The sequence below is a fragment of the Malus domestica genome, chromosome 05 (genome assembly GCF_042453785.1).
Source record: "Malus domestica chromosome 05, GDT2T_hap1".
Lineage (NCBI taxonomy): Eukaryota > Viridiplantae > Streptophyta > Magnoliopsida > Rosales > Rosaceae > Malus > Malus domestica.
The window spans coordinates 40,253,934-40,275,680 of record NC_091665.1 but is presented as its reverse complement, the minus strand read 5'-3'; the positions used below and the strand labels follow the sequence as shown (position 1 = coordinate 40,275,680).

General features: G+C 36.6%; 3 protein-coding genes across 3 annotated transcripts; 2 read left to right on the top strand and 1 right to left on the bottom strand.

Annotated features, from left to right (window-relative positions):
* Window positions 1–9,948: 9,948 nt before the first annotated feature.
* On the top strand, window positions 9,949–10,916 carry LOC103435170 (glutaredoxin-C9-like). Its single transcript, XM_008373566.3, has one exon. It carries the CDS (start codon window positions 10,212–10,214, stop codon window positions 10,632–10,634), a length of 423 nt encoding a protein of 140 aa, XP_008371788.1. The 5' UTR covers window positions 9,949–10,211; the 3' UTR covers window positions 10,635–10,916.
* Window positions 10,917–14,028: 3,112 nt separating this feature from the next.
* Window positions 14,029–18,573, top strand: LOC103435165 (endoplasmic reticulum oxidoreductin-1-like). Its single transcript, XM_008373557.4, has 10 exons — window positions 14,029–14,465; window positions 14,781–14,912; window positions 15,041–15,296; window positions 15,453–15,563; window positions 16,146–16,264; window positions 16,542–16,646; window positions 16,804–17,006; window positions 17,380–17,503; window positions 18,083–18,312; window positions 18,403–18,573. Exons 1-10 carry the CDS (start codon window positions 14,319–14,321, stop codon window positions 18,404–18,406), a joined length of 1,431 nt encoding a protein of 476 aa, XP_008371779.1. The 5' UTR covers window positions 14,029–14,318; the 3' UTR covers window positions 18,407–18,573.
* A 299-nt stretch (window positions 18,574–18,872) lies between these two features.
* On the bottom strand, window positions 18,873–21,365 carry LOC103435164 (uncharacterized). Its single transcript, XM_008373556.3, has 3 exons — window positions 20,877–21,365; window positions 20,083–20,195; window positions 18,873–19,259 (listed from the first exon to the last, which is right to left on the bottom strand). The coding sequence occupies exons 1-3, from the start codon at window positions 21,001–21,003 to the stop codon at window positions 19,173–19,175; spliced, it is 327 nt and encodes a 108-aa protein (XP_008371778.2). The 5' UTR covers window positions 21,004–21,365; the 3' UTR covers window positions 18,873–19,172.
* Window positions 21,366–21,747: the final 382 nt, after the last annotated feature.

Genomic DNA, 21,747 nt, shown 5'->3' with positions numbered 1-21,747 from the left:
ACGAAGCTGACAAAATCTTTCGTCCTTAAATCCATTTTTCAAATTCAGTAACACCTCAAGACATAAAGAGATGCACAAACTCGATCATGAAAACGCTTCCATTATATCTTCTTGTCTTCCTGTTCAGATGTTCTAACATCTTCGCCAACGTTATTTGTAGGCGAGCAACGTCTTCTTCTTCTTCCTTTTTTTTTTTCTTCCCCTACAGAGGCTTGTAAGAAGTATCAGCCTAGCAGTACTATAATCATTCTCCACACATCACAAGTCAAGTCTCCTCCTGTTCTGTAATCATCCTGGGTGGGGTTCTAGTTCTACCCTCACCAGGAACGTTGGGCAGTTCGGATCTGCTTCTAATGTGAAATTCTTTTCTGCTTTAATTATTTTTTGAACAAAATCACACTCGCAAAGAAGACGTACAAGAGGAGCATTCTTGCTTTCTAAACCTGATACTGTTATGTTCTCTATGTGGTGATGGACGAGAAAACTCTCAAGCTTACTTGAAAAAAAAGTCTAAAGTTCTTTGTACTGCTCCGAGACGAATCATTTCCCTTCTCAACAGTTTCACCACCCACCCTCAGTAATACTGCAATGAACTCTACAATATCTTTAAACGATGTTGTCCAAGAGGTAGCTGTTGTTGGCAATATTCACATCAGAGTGCCATGTCATCAAGAGTTTGTTGAAAGGTTGTTAGATTGATAGAGTTGGTTATTGATGTTATGCCTGTTATATCTGTTAGTTTTGGAGCTAAGCTTCGTACTCTATATAACTGAGTGATGAATCATACTGTAATTGGTTCAAGTCTTTTGATAATAAAGATCATTTCCTTTCTTCTCTGTTGGCTCCCTAGCTCTTCATCTTCTCAATTCTTCACTGCTCTTTAATTTTTCCAATGTAGTTAACATGTAACCTGCCACATGTAGTTAAAAATGCATTGTCCGCGTTGAAACATCCAAAAGCTTCAACAAATCACCTGCATCATAGAACGCTTTGCAGTATCAAATTTCTGATCAATCCAAGATTATCTACTTCACGCCCTTTTGTTACACAGAACAAAGGATTGGACAATCCAAAATTAGACTGAATCCTATGAGTAGTACAAAACTGAGCTAAATACAACAAGAGCCTCATCACATGTTTTTGTTTTAATTTATCCCATCGGAGTCAAGGAAAGATAAGAATGCCGCTAATTTAAAGTCAAAAACTGAAAAATATAACTTTCTACTGACATATAAAAGAACCTGCATGCAAAGTAGTCACGAGCACCAACCTAACTGAATGCAAGTACCACGTACCCTATGACCAAACTAAGGAGTTAACTTTACCTAGGATCTCCAGCATTCCAACAACAGTCGCGGGATTAGCAGCAACTACGGATCCATGAGCAATTTCAAATCCATTGAAATTCTCATATGTTCTCGAAGTTAGCCTCGTAGGGTCGAACAAATAGATGCACGCTGACAGTAAGTTAATAAGAACATACTGCGGTCGTGAGTCCTCCAAAGCATGCCGGAACATTCTTCCTATAAAACTGTGTAAAATGTGTACAAATTAAATGAACTCACTGCATAATCATAGAGCAGAAATGCAAGTATATTAAGTTATCGTAAATGTAAGACAACATAAAAGCAATAACAAGAAGGAGATATCGATAATTCCAGCACACTATCATGGTTTTAACCCTTATAAGTTTTATACGAGCTATCAGTGCAAAAATGTTTAGCGCACCGCCCGCACTCACAGGGGAAAAACTAAGAAGCCTATCATTTGCATTAAGACAGCTTAAATGTACGTATAATTAATTAATTAGCCAAGAGCTGAACTTTTCTCCTATTTTCTCTAGCGCATTTTGTATCATCTCTAGCACAGTGCTTCAGAAAACTTTTTGTGTATTATCACAGCAAATCAATTGGGCTAACCCATTTTTATAAAAAGAGTTCAACTTTTCACATCAGTAGTGCAAACACTACTGGGTGAACCCACCCTCAAAAGTATCACCTCATTCAATTTCACGTCTTGTCCATTTTCCTTCGTCAATATTGAATTACTGTTGATTAATTCCTTATATTGTTTTTCAAAAACTCTTCCATTTTCAGAAAAGGTCGATATGAGTAATCTTCATCAACACTAAGTATATTGTGTTTTTGTGGGATGTGATCAATGCATCTGGTTACAAATGATCTTCATCACGAAGTAGCATGTTATCGTCTATCCTCACACAGACGTTTGTGAATGTAGACTGCTGATTAAGAAGAGGCCCACATTGCATCAACGATGTACACACTGATGCTAACAGAACTTATATATATTTATGGGGGAGGGGTGGTTTTACAAAAATGCATGATGAACTTGCAAGAAACACTAATTTAGCGACATCAATTATAAACCGACCATATGCAAGGTTAATAAAACCAATCTTTATATAGCATTTTCCGAGTCTAACTGTCCTATATCAAAGGAAACCCGTAAAAAATGTAGCTCCTAAAATCTACCAATATAACCAATGAACAAAAATACAAATCGAATTAGTTAATTTTGAATCCAATTCACGCACAGAAACCTCTTGCATTTTCCCTCTTTCACAATATACAGTTTGCAACCAAAACAACTATATTGACCTAAAAACTTCCCTTCAAAAACCCTAATAACTTCCCTCTCGGCCTTTTTCCAAAATGCTCATATTTGTTACACACAAAAATTCTTCGTTATCAACCTCTCATGCTTTTTAATTATAATGGACTCAGAACTTCAAGCCCTGATCCTACGCAGAAACTCATCAACAAGCAGCAGACCAGAAATCGATGATGAACATCGGTACACAAGTTTGAAGGACATCATGTTGAACTCACCGCAACACAGCACCACTATTACGGAGGATAACGACTTTGAATTCGACCCTTCAAACATAACAATTCGGAACCAGCTGGTGAAGCGTGCAGCTTCGGCGTACGTGCAGTCAGCTTTGTTGGCCAGCAGTCGTAACCAGAACTTCATTGTGAGCTTCTGGGGGAGGGCATTAGGGTCACGCTGGTATGCTTATGTTAGGAACCCTATAGACGCTTGTTTTCGGCCTATTTTGCAATTTTTAGCTTGCATGGTTGGGAATGTGAGGAGTACTTTGAACAATATTCCAATACATTGAAGCTATATAATTAGTTTATTAGCAAATATGATTAATTAATCTTGATGTTCTCTAAGACGGGTTTTCTTCCTTCTCGGATTTTTTCCCCATAATTTCTGCCTTTTTTTTTCTAGGGTTTCAGTTCCATCTATATGTAACAATATTCAGTTTGTATTATAATTACTGAAGTACATATATAAGTAATGCAAGTCATGCCATGTGTATATAGTTGCATAAACTTTCTATGGTGTTACATAATTTCTTATTCACGAAGCATATATTTTATCAAAGCCTGTGATTTAGGACTCTACTCAACGGTAGAGCCAGCTTTTTTTTTTTTTTTTTTGGGGGGGGGGGGTATGTATCTATGTATACACACAACACAAACCCAATCTTTCAACTTTAGAAAGACACAAAGCAAGAACTGACTAAGAAACGTAAATTATGATTCTCTTGTTTTTTTTCATTTGGCTAGGTGTAGACATTTCCTATTTTGTACTGGTTGATAATTTCTCTTGAATTTGTATTGGTGAATGCTGATCCCATAATTTCATACATGTTGCTGCTCATCTATTTTTATTGTGGAGGCACAAGCCATTATTTATCGGCTATCTATTTGAACCTAATAAATAACGAGATCAATACTCAATAATTAGCTTATTGTATGATACAGCAGCACACCTTTTTCATCCCATTTGCCGAAAAGAACTACTTGTTAATTATATCCCTAGCTAAATCATCCTTGGTATTAGGGAGCAAACAACTTAGATTATTTACTCAAATTGTCATTTTGAAAATTTAAATTTTGTATATAGTAACTTGCAAGATCAATTTTGTTCGAAACCCAATTTTCATCAATTCGTATAACATGTGACATCAACGTGGTTCAAATGCATTTGCTTACAGCCTTTTATAAAACCAATTTTTAGTAAAATTGTAAGTAATTTATGAAAAAACACTTGAAGTGCTTCCTGCAGTGCTTCTTTCAAAATGCACCTTAAGTGCTTTTGCAAACCAAAACGACTTTTAGTCATTTTAAAACATACAAACGACTACGAGGCCGTAATCAACTAGAACAACGCTAATTTCACACAAAATATATCCCAGAACATCTTAAATTGGTATGTAACCTCAAAGTTAAAATTGACACAATTGACATCATGGTACTTAATGTAACAACTACCATAATCAAAAGGACCACTTGTGACTTATGGTCTCTCTTCAGTACATAAAACACAACTTAGATTATTTTTTATACAAAATAGATAATTTCATATATAGCTCGGGTAATGGCAATGAGGCTTGACAAATATTTAAAGTTGTCCAAACACTCTTTCACTATTTGATAATAAAAATAAAATATATGTCCCCATCATAAAAGTGTAGTGACTAGGGTTTTAATTACATGCAACAAAAACAAAAACAATATATACGATATCTTTAGAGCCATTAGAGACTAATTAGGGTTTAATAAACCATGCAGCATTGTTCTGACTTCTTAGAGCAATTCCATCCCTAAAGACTTTGTGTCAGCACCCAGCCCATTTATTCACTCAAGTAAACAGTAATAGACCCCATGAACAGTAATAGACCAAAGCATCTTCATCCCTAACAAAAAATAGCCCAGTCAATTTTATTAAAATATTATTTTTTTATTATAAAATAATAAAAAATAATTATTTTATTTTTAATTTTTGACTTTAATTTTTTTTTTGGGGGAAAAACGTGGACCGTTGATCTGTGATCGGACGATCCAATTTAAAAGTGATATTCAATTTTTTTTACCGTTGGAAATCCAACGGTCTAGAATAACTAGCCGTTGGAAATCCAACGGCAGAAATTGGGCCACGTCGCCCACCCCGGGGGAGATGTTAGTGCGCCTGTGCCGCTAGGCCCTGCCTTTGATTTTGTTGTCTGCTACTCGTGCCCACACGCGCTTGTAGGACACGCGCTAGGCGCAACAACACAAATGGCCCGGTCCCAAGGTCTGTCAAAAATGGGCTAGTTTGGAGACCAGTTTGGGTTCGGTGCCAGGAAAACACATGGGCTGGAGTGGATTGGCTGAGTCCCAGCCTGTTTTTTCCACGGGGTGCTGACCTCTTTTTGCTCCGCTGAACTGCTCTAAGTACTCCACCCTACTCAGAACAAATGGGGTGATAGAGGCCTAGATATGCCATTTTTGTAAGTAGATTTATGATCAATGAACAGCCCTGTTTAGCAAAACTTGGAAATTGATTTAACTTATGGATACGTTCAGGGCTGGTGGTAAACAAGTGGTGGTTGAAGAGTCCGTACGATGCTCACGCGTTCAAACTTTAAAGATATGCAGTAAACAGTAACAGCAGCACTGTGACTAAGCAATTGCAGCAACGCTTGTACTCTCTCTACACATGTACACTTTGTCTCCATCCCAAATCCACTGCCTTTTTTAATGACCATTCATATTTTGGACTCCTTTTTCTTGCCATAATTTGCCCCGAGTCTCTCGGTCTCTGCCGCTTGCTCTTGTCTCCCAAGCAAACTTTTGGTTACCTTTGGGATATTTTCTCCTCTCTCTCTTGTGTTCTTCCCAAGCTGAGTCCCACTCTATAATAAATGGACAAGGATTGTCTGCCCTCCACTTTCGGTATCCTCCTGTTTTGTGTGGTCACGGTTAAACTACGTCAACATTTTATATTGTTTTTTTATAGAGATAATAAGACAAAAATGAATAGTAATATAAAATGTTGACGTGATTTAACCGTGACCACACAAATAGGAGGGCACGGGAGGGCACCGGAAGTGGGAGGGCAGACAATCCTTGTCCATAATAAATAGTGTCTGTGTATGTATGTATGAGAATACTAGCAAATGACTGGTTGCATTTGCTCAATACATACAAGAAGTCATTCATCTTTCGGGACAAATAACTAGTTGATACATACATATATATATACATACATACATATATATATATATATGTGTGTGTGTGTTTGTGTGTGTGCGCGTGCAAAATAAATTTTTATAATTTTAATGAGTTACTTTTATATACATTTCGTTGTTATTTGTCAGTAAAAAGAAAGCCTCCTCCCATTGTGTTTGTGTGTGTGTGCGTGCAAAATAAATTTTTATAATTTTAATGAGTTACTTATATACATTTCGTTGTTATTTGTCAGTAAAAAGAAAGCCTCCTCCCATTGTAAAGAGGGAGACAGTGTTACTTATAAATATCAATAAACGAAACTGATAATGATCATGAAAATGCAAGTGATGTAAAACTCAATGTTAATGGATTATTGATCAAGTCACTTGATTATCGAGTAACTTGATATCCAAGTTACATGATACTCGAGTGGCCTAAAATCCTAAAAGAGTAAGAATTGTGGAGTCTTAATATCATACAACTAATTTTGTGAAACCATATCTAGTATGACTAAGAAAATATATGTCATAGTGGGACACTGGTTGACTGGATTATGATTTAGTAAACATCTCCTTCCTATAATAGAATGGATGTGATGAAATTGAGGTTTCACCATAAAACTAATTGGCTATATGGGGAGTAGCTCAAGACCATATAAGAACATAGCAAACATTGTCCCTCACTGATGTGGGACAACTCTCAACGCGCCCCTGCATGTGTGGCAGATTTTTAAGCCTACATGTGGACAACAAATGGGTGACGTGGAACACGTGTGGCCCTTTGGCTTCACACGAGGACAACCCGCTCTAATACCATGATGAAATTGAGGTTCCACCATAAAACCAATTGGCTATATGGGGAGTAGCCCAAGACCATATAAGCACATAATAACAAACATTGTCCCTCACCGATGTGGGACAACTCTCAACAAGATGGAGAGAAACCCTAGTTAATATAAAAGGTTTGTTCCTGCTCTCACAACAATTATTTCTCATACACAATACCAAATTCCTATTCACTTGGTCGAGAACACTTTTGGTTGCTGAGAGTAGAAGACTCTTTTGTCATCAGTAAGTGTCATGTATTCCTCATGTAAGTTATTCTGCAGTCACTAGGGCTTCTTGACTGATATTGTACATGCGTTATAACCATAATTGTATTGTTATAACTATGACTTCACTCCTTGTAGAATTAACGTCTATATGATTAATGTTATATCTGCTTAGTGATCCTAGAAACTTATAACTAACTAGAATCCTTCTGAATCCAAAAATGTGATCCTAAGAGGCTGGAATTATTATCTCAGCAAATCTGAAATTCATGTTTCTTGTTAATTTACATGTAAATTTTTTCTGGGCCTTCGAATTTTAATGCCCATAATAGATGTTTTTGTGGTCTTTTTTTGTTTGTTTGAAACCCTTGCGTAATTCTCTGTGCAATGGATTGCAAGAACAATCTTAGTCACTTTTATGTATGAGTTCATTAGCAAACTTATTGAGTATTAAAGTTATCAATAATTTCATCCTTTTGGTTTTGGAATTCAACTTTCCCTTACATGATTGATTAAGTGGAATTTACACTTACATTATTATGTTCATAAATTGTATCACTTGGAATTGCATAACCAAACTGATGGGTGAGTGTTTGGACCCGATTTTACACTATCAGCTCGAGCAATCGAGACTGTTAAATGAGCAGAGATCTAGACCGTTAGACGACAAAGTGGTTGAGATAATTTTAATTATTATTGAGGGATAATATTGTGTTTTAATCATAATATTTATCTTTCAGTAATATATTGAATTATTTCAACTTAGTGTCGTCTAATACCCCAATTGATTTGAATGAAGATGGAATATGTGGATATGGATGTGCATTAAGGCACGACATCAGATGATGAAGTAGGATGGGATGATTATCACATGAATACAAATGGAATATGCCTTTTTGATTCTTGCCTTGTGGAATGCATTAGTAGGAGATTTTGACTCCTTATGCAAGTATGGGTTTGATAAAATAAAGGATGGAATTATATTGGAGTTTATTATGCATGCATGGTTGCACCTGGACCAACGTGGTGGAAAAAGATAATTTCTAGTTGGAATAGGAAGCAAAGTTTGAGGGCTTGGTTTCTGCTGAGGCATGCAAAAGATAAGGTTCACAAATCAATTCACCAGTTTGAATTGAAATCAAATTCTACACTAGTGTGAAGCCGCACCACACAACATTTGCTTTTATAAATACAATGTCGCAGACAACATTAAGGTCTCCAACTCAACACACAAATTGCCCTGCGCAAACCCCCGCTCTACGTGAAACCTCTCAACAACTTTAAGATTTTTATTTTCCTTTTTCACCAACACATCTTCAGTTTGGATAAACAACATTATGAAGGCAACCAGCGAACATCTTCAGTTTGGATAAACAGCACTGTTGCCGTAGAATTAGCCAACCGTGAAGCACCTTCAGTTTGGATAAACAGCACTACGACAAGGCCGACTGGTTATCTATCCAATGAAGGATTTTCGAATCCTTATTGGCAGAGGTCATCTCATTAGCATTCTCGGCAAATTGAGGTGTTACAAGTTACTACATTCGGCACATTGAAAGTCAAATTTGATATTGAACTTTGCAGAACTAGCAGCCTTGTCTTCAGGCTCTAGAACCTGAATGCCGAGAGTGTTCCTGCCTAGGCCGCAGTCGTAAGATCGAGAAGTCAGCCGCGCGCTCAACGCAATATCAACACATTTTACTCCTCGGCCAAACTCGGCCGACGAGTTGGCACGCTCCGCTTCAATCGAAGGACGTAGTTAGCTCATTAATTATTTGACCTGCACGCCACGTAAGCTTGGTAGTTTTTAGGGCCAACAGTGAGTCACGTCCTTCTGTTTTTCTCTTTTCTGAAACTAATAGCTTGAATCATTTAGAGCACGAAAAGGAATTTATATTACCCACATATTTTTTGCGAGTATGACTTCGGAGAGAGAAATTAATTAAAAAAAAAAGGTACAAACCTTTTATGTCATTAATCTTGTCCTGCAACACATCCTGTTTTGATGCTTATTATTATTATAGATTTCCTTAACTCAAAATATGTTGAAATTTTATCATGTTGCATTGCATTCTAAAATGGATTCTTAACACTGAATGTTTTTTATGTTTTTAGTACAAGAAACTAAGCTGCTGGAACTTCTGCAGCATAATCAATTTGTGTTATAATTTTGGTAGACCTACTAACTCCTAAATTTGTGAAATTTTAACATGTTATACATTGCGATGTGAACTTCAAATCTGAAAAATTTCATGAGTATTGACTGAAAACTTAATGTTTGGTAAATTTTAATCTCGGGCCTATAATGCGGAATTTTTGCAGTATATTCCATTTGGAATTTATTTTTGGCTCACTTGTAAAATTTCCAAAATTATGAAATTTTAGGAAGTAATAGATTTATATGTCTACTCTATATTTGAAAATTTTCACGATAATCTAATAAGAATTAAATTTCAATAAAATTGCAAACTAAAGTAGTAGTGCTGAAACTTCAGACTTCAAATAACTAGTTATGTTCGAGAAATATCTTTTTTCAGGGTAATGCTAGTAAGACTACATTTAGAAATAAAATTTACAAACTAAATAATGTGTCACCAATTAGAATGAGCACGTTTATCAACGTTAAATAATAAATCAATTATCAATTTTTATGTTTTTTAATTCTAAAATTAGTCTACAAATAATTAGTCTTTATAACATTACCTTTTGTTTCGATATGTTTTTATTAGTTTGACTGACGCGTGTACGGTTCATGAGATTATGCATGGCATGTAAACCCTTATAAAACCCCACCATTTACCCATTAGTTTCAATCCCTCTCTCTCTATTGGTTGGATCAAGAGCCCTGCACGTTAAAGAAGGTATGCCCTGCAGCTGGTAGCCTGATACATAGAGATCATCATTTAGCAACTGAACAAAGTGTGCTTATCCGTAAGCCGCCTTATATTACTTTCTCCCATTTCCAAGGTATATACAAGACAGCTTCTAGTACTTTCTCGTCGTTTTGTTCAACTTCCACCACATTTTTCAAAATTTCTTCCGTTCCTCTGTTTTCCTTGCTTCTTCTCAGGCCCCCCCCCCCCTTTTTTTTATTATCTTTTTTCCTTCTCTCTCAAGGAAAAATCATACCAGAGAAAATGCAGGTTGCCAAGAAACCATCAGGGATTTCAATGGACCCAACCAACATGGCTGCTGAGTCGGCAGCCGGGAAGATGCTAGCCGAGACCATGAGCCCGCCCATCGCTTACGAGATGGTGAGGCAGCTAGGGGCATGCAACACGGTGGTGGTGTTCAGCATGAGCGGCTGCTGCATGTGCACCGTGGCCAAGCGCCTCCTCTTTGGCCTCGGCGTCGGCCCTACCATCATCGAGCTGGACGAGCATGTCGCCGGACCGGACATCCAGGCCGTCCTCTACGAGCTTGCAGTGGACGGGCAGCAGCCCATCCCGGCCGTGTTTGTCGGTGGGAAGTTCTTGGGAGGCGTGGAAACGCTAATGGCGTGGCACATCAACGGAACCCTAGTCCCCCTCCTCAAGGACTCCGGCGCTCTCTGGCTCTGATCAAGTCATTATCATTATTACTATCATCACTATCATCTCAGTTTCGCACGTATTACATCATAATTATAAGTACTTATCAGGTTTAATATATGAATTAATGTCTTAATATTTCTCGAGCTAGGGTTATTAAGTTTGTCCATGTCTTTCTTTCTAGCTAGCCCTATAGGTTTTATATGTATTACGTACTTTATGAGGTGGTTGTGCAGACTGTGTTGCTAGCTAAAATCTAAGCTGCTAGTTCATATCAATATCTGACAATGAATTAATATTGCAACCATATAATATATATATATATATATATATTTTTTTTTTTCGTTACAATATTTCTTTATTTCGATAATTTCTTGTTATTATGCGATTTGGCAGTGATTTTTACATTTCCGTTCTCTGTTTCTACACATTTGCGGTTGATTTCTCCTTTGGTATATTCAATCCAAAAGCTAAGAAAAATCAATTTCCTCTGCAACGGGTGCTGCATGAATTTGTTTTATGGGAGACTTTGGATGCGGTCCCTAGTTATGAACAATCTTTGACTGAAACCTTATTGGTTTTCAATTTTTGATCCAAGTCCCTGAAATTAATTGATAATTTATTTCTATGTACGTTACTATATTTTTTAAATTAAAAATTAAAATTTATAGTTGTTTATAGTAATGAGATTTTAAATAAAAAACCATAATTTGTGGGATTAAAAATATTAAAATATAAATATACTATTGTGTGTGCGTGTGTGTAAACATGGGTACATTCATAAAAATAACCAAAAAATTATTGTATCAAAACATGGGTACATTCTTCAAAATGGGTACATTTAGCAAAAATAAAAATGGGTACAAATAAATAAAAAAATATGGGTACAATACAAATAAAACTTTAAAAAATATGGGCACAAAAAGAATTTAATATATGGGTACAAATTAAAACTGAAAGGAAAATTGGTACAAATTAAAAAAGGGTTGCAAATTAAAAATGGGTACAAACTAAAAATAAAAATATATGATAAAAAATTTAGCCATAAGTATAAATATACTAATTGTAACATTTTTAATATTAAATGAATATATTTAGAAATAAAAAATATTTTATTATTGAAATAATTAATGATATTATTAATACAAAGGACCTTGATCAAAAATTGAAAAGTAATAAGGTTTTAATCAATAGAGTAGTAAAAATAAGGATGAAAACCTAATTACTCCTTGTTTTATTTATGTTAAATTTATGAGAGAATTTTTATAAAATCTGGAAAAATATGCAGATGGTAAGTGAAATGGGTGGTGCCTGAAAACTATATTCTGGTACCGGCGAAAATATGGAATAAATTCAAAGGGCAAAACGTCACTCATGACCCTGCAGAACTGAGTACTGAGGACATGCATATGCCATGCGAATACTGGCACTTCTCCAGGCTTACCAATTTTACTAACGGTTCTATTGAGTATTGACCACCTAAGCTGATTTTCTTTTTCATTTCTTTCTTTTTTCCATATAAATAAATTATAGGTTGATATTTCTTTTCAATTTTTGTGCTGGTGAAGTAAAAAAGTACTATTTAATTACGGTGAAGTTGTTCCAACTCTGAAAAGAGTAGACAAAATGAGTAAGAGAGAGAAAGAAAGTGGCTGTCGGGCTGAAGGGGCAGTTTGTACGGCTGAGATTTGCCCCAGACAGAAGAATAAATGATTACAACAATGCGATCAGAGATCATCAGAGAGTGAGAGTTTTTTTAATTATAAATATATATCTTTATATTCTCCTCTAATTATTTTATTAACTGTAATTTTCCCAGAAAATTTTAGTGAATTTTCTCTGGAAAGGAAAGGAATATCAGAAGATATGAAATTTGACCATGATCTTTGCTGTTTCGAGAAATGAAGTACGTGTGACCCTTGAAGAATCCCCAACATTTTTGTTTCCCTGACCAGCTGACCCCCTCCTTCATATGATTCATTGACCATTTTCAAACTGATCGATCTTGTTTTTATCTGACTCTTTGACTAGCAAATATATATATATATATATGTATGTATGTATGTATGTATATATTTTTTTTGGGTTTTCATTTCTTTTGCTGCATGCAACGTTTCCATTTCTTTTATTGAAACCGATATGTAGTGAGAAGTTAAAAGTTGGGTAAACAATATCCAAAGACATTTTGTTGGATTTATATTGTGGTTTTCTTAAGTGCTTTTGTTATAAACACTTTTATTAGAAGCACGTCAAATTTTATGTGATATCCAAAACTGAAAAGTGCTTCTGACTTCTTTATAATGTTAGAAGGACGTTTAGGTATATGACAGTGCTTTTGGCATTGTACAAGCATTTCCGAATGAAGTATGTGTCGTGTTTGTGCACAAAACAAGTAATGACAAATAACCATATGAGTCTAAACACAAAATTACTCAATGTGGATTAAAATAGCAATGTCGATATTGTTTAATTTCAAACAGGAAAATTGGCTTTAAACAATATACATTAAACTTTTCCGTAATTCTATTTATACACACAAAACAAACACTATTATTAATGCACTATTCAATATAATTAAACCCTACTATTATATAAGAAAACTCACCTATATTAGAGATTGTGCCAACAATGATGTTGGAATTTTGCGTGTCGAACTATCATTACTCTAAATTTTCAAACTCTAAAACTTAAACTCATAACATCTTAGTTGTGGGGCGAGGACTAAAGTATCCAAGGTGGGATGGGTAGCAAATCAACTCATTGGGTTGTTAATGTGTACACGTTAAGACCCATTTAGTTCGATTTCACCTTACACCATTATATCCATTATCAATCTCACATCTGTATTATGGTGATATCAAATTAAATGGGTCTTAACATGTATCCATTAACAACCCAATAGGTTAATTTTCCACCTCTTGATAAGCTCCTAAAAGGGTCTACGAATCATTTCACCCTCATCGTCCCTTTCTTCTAGGGATTATGCTAGCAATTTTCTCATTTGTACTTTCTTCTTCTACCTTCTCATTTCTTTTTGCAATCGTGCAATGTTTGTCTAGTGATCAAAGCAATCTATTTTCTAGGCCACCCTTAAAAGTCAGCTTTACAAAAATTGCCATAATTTCAATTCTAATGTGCAACTAAAATTATAACTTGTCTATATACATAAAAAAAAAAATAGATGATTCGTATCATCTTGAAACATTGCATATAAGTTAGTGATATTCCTCTCCCCTAAATCAACGAAGAAAATCAAAATAAGAAAGAGCCCATTGCACATTCAAATTTGGGCTTTAAAACCAGCTCAGCCATATAGATTGAAACACACCAACCAAGCCCAATATTACCTGACTCGGCCCAGCCCAAAATTCTCACCTCATTCCGTATTCCCGCTGGCGCTGATTTTGTCGGACTTTTCCCAACTGTCCACGGTCGGCCGTTGATTTGTCGGACTTTTCCCAACTGCCCACGGTCCGCCGTTGATTTTCTCTGCAGTGTCCTCCTCGCCCATCGTTACGACGCCTAATCAAATCAAATTAATTCTTCCCAATTAAAACTAAACCCGCTTTTTTCCACGTCCTTATAAATACATTTCCTTCCCAGCTAAACAGAGATCACAAAACCGAAAACCCAGAATTTTCCTCCTCATTTTCTCCGGAACCAAACAGGGTTTTATATAGATTTGTAGGTCTTCGTACACAATTTGTTGCATTAATGGTCGGGGCAAAGGGAAAACCGAGGCGATGGCTTTGGGTCGTCGGTGCGTTGATCGCGGTCTTCGTTGCCGTTGCATTGACTTCCAGAAGTGCTCCGAAGATATCGTTCTTCGGCCGCTCTAACAAGGCTTGTAATTGTTCTCAGGTATGGATTCTTGCATGTTCTGTTTGGTTGCCGAGAAAGTAGAGGGAAAATTTCATGAGAAAGATGAAAACTTGATGGCCTGTTTGTTTTCGGTTGTGAAAGTTTGGAGCTTTACATTTCGGGTCATTGTCTGTAAGATGGCACATTGTTGAATTTGGTTTATTATTCAGATGAATGATGAATGATTTGTTGTTTGAATTATGTGAAATTGGACTTCATGTTGGTAAAAGTGTAAATTTTATCTTCTTGGTTGTTACAAGTTGGGATTTTGATTGTTCTTCTGCTTGATTTTTACCCCTCTCATGATCTGTGTAGGAAACGCACAAGTATAGTGGGATAGTGGAGGATTGTTGTTGTGATTACGAAACCGTAGACCATCTTAACAAGGAAGTTCTGCATCCATCACTCCAAGAGCTCGTCAAAACTCCGTTCTTTCGATATTTCAAGGTTAGATGATTTCTATAAATTGGCTAGATTTGCATGTTTGTTAAGAAATAATACTCATTTTGAACTTTGCTGCTGTTTACCATTTGTGTATCTGAATTTTGTGGAGCATGGTTGATAATGTGTGCTAGGTTAAGTTATGGTGTGACTGCCCTTTCTGGCCTGATGATGGTATGTGCCGTCTGCGGGACTGCAGTGTATGTGAATGCCCAGATAGTGAGTTCCCCGAGTCGTTCAAGAAGCCCTATCATGGCCTTCCTGTGGATGATCTTATTTGCCAAGAGGGAAAGCCTGAAGCAGCTGTTGACCGTACACTAGATAATAAAGCTTTCAGAGGATGGACAGAAATAGATAATCCCTGGACAAATGACGATGAGACAGACAATGGTTTGTATCCTTGCTTTTCTTTCTTTCTCAACTTAGCTGTTTCATATATGTTAGCTTATGTTTGCAGTTGAATGCCATTCCTGCCAATTGTATATTCTGCTTAAATTTTAATATTTTATTGAGTTTACATGATTGATTGCATATTTACGTTTGCAGCTGAGATGACATATGTAAATCTTCAACTGAATCCTGAACGATATACCGGCTACACTGGTCCATCTGCTAGAAGGATATGGGATGCTGTCTACGCAGAGAACTGTCCTAAATGTAAGACCTATTTTTCTCTTTTTTTACCCTAATGAATGTACCTAAAACGTTCTTGTCTTTAGTTTCCAGACATGTAACCTTGTTGACAAAATGCTTCTTAAAAATGCTTTACTTTTACAAGTTGAACTAGAGCTCTTAATGAGCCCTTTTGTTAGACTATTGTGGGCACTGTAATCTCATAACTTGGGTTAGCCGGGATCTTTCGATATCATTGTGCCCATTTCCGCTTTTACTCCATTCTATTTTGGTGCCTATTTATTAACAGATTTTACCTTCTGTTAACCTTAATTGTGTTTTGAATTGGACCTTAGGACTTTTGGGGCAGAATCATTAACCAAGTTTTGGGTTTCAATATTCCCATTCAAAATGTTTTGCATGTGTTTTTTAGTTGACTTGTATGCTTATTTTCAAAATTACAAGTTAGCAGTTCCTTTGCGGATATTTCAGTTTATGCACTTGCCTTTAATGTTTGGGACAGTTACACTGCATGTTTCATTGTGTTTAAGAGATGACGTGAGTTATTTAGTAGTCGTTATTATTTAAGAATAAGAATTTTGTTTTAATTTTCAACTTCATCTCCAGATCCATCTGAAGAGTTATGCACTGAAGAAAGAATTCTGTACAAGTTGATATCTGGCCTTCATTCCTCCATTTCAGTCCACATAGCTTCTGATTATCTCCTTGATGAAACTACACAGACGGTACAAGTTCTGATTCATAATTTTCTTTAAAACTTACATTTGATAAGGCAACAAACAGTTTCCATGGTTCCTGAAACATTTCAAACTGTATCCAACCCCCAGCCCTGCTGTTCGAAATTTAGTGCTAACCATACTTTAATATAAAAAATGGCAATCTTGGCTGTTTCATTAATAGATGCGCCGTAAAGGCAACTTTTATCTTTCACTCTACTTATCATTTTGTGGTTCTACTTAAAGATCTTACTTCTTTTTCTTCTTTCTAAATTTTGTGTTTCAGTGGGGTCAAAATCTCTCATTGTTGTATGATCGGGTGTTAAGATACCCAGACCGTGTCAGAAACTTGTACTTCACGTATCTCTTCGTTCTCCGAGCAGTGACAAAGGTGGGTATAAGCTAGAATCCTTTTGAAAGCATTATGCTATTCTTATTGTCAGGGATACTGAAGCATACTGAGTCTGCTGAGAATGGTTTCTTGTTCATTTTTGAAAGCATTGTTTGCCTTTGAGATAATAATATCAATCTTTTTCAAATGCATTCAGGCTGCAGATTACTTGGAACATGCAGAATATGACACTGGAAATCCTACTGAGGACCTGAAGACACAATCCTTGGTGAGACAGCTACTCTATAATCCCAATCTACAAGCTGCATGCCCTGTCCCATTTGACGAAGCTAAGCTGTGGAAAGGCCAACGTGGACCTGAACTAAAGCAGAAAATACAAAAAGAGTTCAGAAACATTAGGTATTCTAGGTTTTTTTTTGTTGGACTTGGTGTCTTATATATGTGGTTAATCATACTGAGGATGGCACGAATTTTTAACTGGCATCCACAATGTAGTATCTAAAGTTTTCCTCTTTTCTTTTTTTGGGTTTGGTTGTTCAGAAACATAGAGGTCGCACTTGGTGCGATGGCAAGTGCCTTCGCCCATGAGCGGTAGGTCTCGGGTTCGAGACTTGGGAGCAGCCTCTCCATAAAATGGGGGTAAGGCTAGCCGACATTCACCTCTCCGAGACCTTGCGTAAAGCGGGAGCCTTGTGCACTGGGTACGACCTTTTTGGTTGTTCAGAAACATATCATTTATGTGACTAATTTAAATGTTTGTGTTGTATTGTAGTGCATTGATGGATTGTGTTGGATGTGAAAAATGTCGACTTTGGGGGAAGCTTCAGGTCCTTGGTTTAGGCACCGCACTTAAAATCCTCTTCTCTGTTGACGGTCAACAAAATACTGTTCAGATTGTAAGTATCTCTTTAAAAGCTAACTTTATATGGCACTCGCTTGAAGAAACATGTTTCCTGCTATGGTATTTAGTCCGGTCTCAAAAGTTTGCTGATGGAACCCTTTTGTGCCTTGAGTGTTTTGCCTTTGATTTAGAGGCATGCACAGAAGATAATCACAGCTAAGTTAGTTGGGAAGATTTTGAATAATTAATAGTTATCGCATATGGTAGAAGGTTAAGGTTCTAGCTGTGAAACTATACTGAATTGGATTTTTCCCATATAGTTTATCTAATCGACCCTAATTGTGCAACTCTCGGTAAGCCATGTCAACACCATATCCTACTTTGTTAAAAATGACATGGCACGTACAAATTTCCCATCAGTAGTGATTCTTGTAGGAATGGACCTACATCTGCCAAAGTGTTCGCGTCAGTTTAAAATGACAGTACAGTTTTGCTTAATTCCTTTTTGCCAATTGATGCAGCACATACGTGTCACTCGTCATTTGTGATTACATCATTTGTAGGTGTTGTTGTTGAGCACTGATAGTCTGATATACTTTCTGTATCGACTGAACTGTATTGTATTGTTCTTCAGCTGCACTTGCAAAGAAATGAAGTGATTGCCCTGATGAACCTACTCAATCGGCTCTCAGAATCTGTCAAGTTTGTTAATGAAATGGCATCGTCAACTGAAATGCTCGCAGAAGGGCAGATTTCTTCACCCACTGCCCCAAATTGCCCCTTGCAAAGGATGTGGGCGTCAATGTTTACTACACCAGCCCCAAGTTGCCCATTGCAAAGGATGTGGGCATCGTTAAAACCTAGGTAGGCAAATTGAGGTTATGGCTAATCTCTCTTCCTGTTCTAGCTCTTCGATTCTTGCTGTTGCTAAGCAGATTACCTATGTTTTCGCAGGTAAGGAGAACTAACTGGCGAGACCGTAAAGCAGAACGAAATCTTCAAAATAGTTTAAGAAACTGCAGAGAAATGTAAAAGTACTATATTAGATACAGATGTGTCCCCTTCTATGAAGGGATACAGACGTGTACAAACTCAAAACAATGCGAAAAATCTGAGCTTTTGAAATTCGATTACCATAGCATTTTCTTCATGTCATCATGGGGTTTGCTGAAGGTCTCTAGTAAAACTCGGTGGCCAAGGACTTCTGTTATTGGGGAATGAATTTCCTTTCTTGTGAGGTTAATGCCATTGTTATATGTACCGGTCTAGTGAGGGCATGTTTGGAACTTTATCTGGAAAGGCCAAAAGTGCTTTCTGACAACCAAAAGCACTTCCAAGTGGATGAGTGCTTCCTACCGAATCAGTCCCAAACATGCCCATTGTTTCCTTTTGTTTCATCTGCATCAACATTATACTACTATTGGTGCACTCAAATAAGATACATTCTGACAAATAGCATTCATTTGATCCACAAGTGAAGCAAAACCTACATACAACTAGGCAAGGGACGCTCCCTTGCGATAACCAATTTTTACAAACTGCTGCTTCTGCAACCGTAATGAACCAAAATAACAGGGCACTTTTCGTGCATCGTTCGAAATTTACATACATCATAAGAGATGATAAATGCTTGTATCTTGTGTTGCGCCTAAACAATCCGAAAGTCAGGAACTACACTCCAAGCGAATTTTCTGTGCATATTCGAGAGTAAGCTGCTAACAACATCAGTGTCTAGCTGGTTTCTTTAGACGCTTGGGGGGCCGCATTATCTCCTTCTTCAGATCCTCTGGGGGTTTCAGGTCAATAAATGGCTGCAACCATATTCAAAAGACAAATTCATCATTCTATAAAACTTAAAACCAGCAATGCACAGTGAAATTCCGTAATCCTGACATATAACAATAAAACTTTTCAATTGACAATAAACTAAATTGGGAGGCATTTAAACATATTTTCCAACTGAACTATTTCATATGACCATCCAGTCTGTAATTCTCAAACCAATAACCCTTCGGATTCTGGACCTTGAATATATAGGTCATTCCTTCTCACATTGTTTAAAAACGATGAGCACGAAGGTTAATGAGATGTAAGCAATTTTTTCAAGGCATAAAAACTTAACTGCTTATCAATCGTATGAGAAAACCGTCGAGCCATAGAATGGGAAAAGTATTCACCCGAGACCTACCCAACTCTAATCTACTACACTTTATAGCATCATTGCATAGCCAAGAGTCATTACCACATTAGTCAACAACTTCAACTGAAAGATCTTAACTCTAACTCGGTATTCAAGAGATGTAAATACAGGAGACCAGAATGGGAAGGCATCACAGGAATGCTAAAGCAAACCAACCCCAGTTTTATCAGAATACTCAGGGAGCAAGGGTACATCTCCCCGCCATCCATTTTGACTTTATTAGTAGGACAAGGCTGGGACAGAAAAACCGGCCGTGCCTAGCTTTGTTGCCATTCCTAGAAACACCGTTTAACTGGAATATACAGATCACTTGATGAGGAGTTAACCATACCCATAATTAACACATTCCGTAATGTGTGAACATGTGTTTATCAAATGAGTAACAATATATCAAACCGAAAATTAGAAATAAATAAGAGGGCATCATATATTACCTCATCTGATTTCCTTTGAAGTTCCAAAATTTCTTGACAGTATGCAAGGCACTCCGCATGGTATGCAGCAGCTAACTCTTTTATCAAGGCCTTTCTTTTAATGATGCCAATCACTTCAAAAAAACAATATGACAAAGGTTAGATCCCTGGAAAAGGTTCACTACATGTCAGTTTCCACAAGGAACAAACAACAATCCCGATTCTTTAACAGTATATAGCAAGAAAAACACACATCATATCTAAAGTTTCCACGGGAGCGATACCGCTTGAATTGGGGGAATGAAATTGCAACATGTGATTGGACATATGACAAATTACTGCATTAGCTATTGAACTATCGATTGTGTGTTCCGTACTTCATATCTAAACCATCTCAGAGAGCATGCGAAAGACTCCAGAACTCTCACCCACAAATTCAAGTGAAATATGAAAGAAGAAGAAAACATGGGTTCATCTTTGTTTCCTACTTCCTACAGAGAAATATATTACTATTAACACAGATGTAGTTACACAAAAAATTGCAATCACTGACCCAATGTTTCAAGAAAATTGAACAAAAACTTGAGGGTTAATTTAAAATTTGACAGATTTATAAGCCTCAGATATTTACTATGTCATGATTTCCCAATCAAAAAGTCAAGTAATTGAATCCCATTATACAACCTGCAAACCTTAAACTCAACTTGGATTATGAAATTCCGCATCTTTCAATAAACCCAGATGGAAAAATTCAAATCCAAAAAAAAAACCCAGTAGAGAGAGAGAGAGGGTGAGAGAGAGAGAGAGGGAGTTACTTCGACTGGGATCGAAAGGGGGAGGAGGAGGGCTGGTTTGGGTGGAGGGTTCCTGAGAGGTCGCGTCGGAAGAAGGTGGAGGAGCTTCTTCTCCTTCTTGCTGCTGTTCTTCTTCTTCTTGACCCATTGGGGGTTCTTTTCTTTCAATCGGAATTCCCAGAATCCTCTGTGGGCAGATCGCTAATCAGCGACAGCAACGGGGTTATTTGAATAGCTCGGAATTACCCAGGATGTTTATGATTATGTTTAAATATAATTACAACGCAGGTAAAGAACTAGGTTAGGTATAACTATAAGCCGACAACATTGTACGGCGAAGGTTCTACCCTGCTACAACCACAGCGGACCTCTCTTCTACATCTCTTCTCCTTCTGTGTTGCGGCAAATTATTTGTGTTCTATTTTTGGTCGGAAATTATGTGTTTTTTCATGTTGGAAAAATTATTCGGGTGTAAAATAAACCATGCTTGGAAGGACATTTAAAATGACTGAACGTATGTCATTTTAAAAAAGAATTTAGAGTTTAAAAAGTACGTTTTAAGAAAGAAGCATTAATTTTGTGATTTTTACATGAAGCACATAAAGTATTTTTTCAAAGTTTAATTATATTTTCACTACGAATTGGTTTCAAAACATCTCCAAACGAATCCTAAATTATAGCCCTTTTGGAACTGTTTTGTTTTGTAAATGATTGAGAGCGTTTTTAGTAAAATATGTTTTTGAAATCAAATTTTAATAAAAATGCAAGTAAATCTTGGTACCTTCGAGAAGTACCTCAAATGCGTTTGAAATAAAAAAATATTTTCTCTAAAACGATTTTAATCATTTTAAAAGTATTTTATAACGAGCATTTAGTGTAAACTTATCATCTA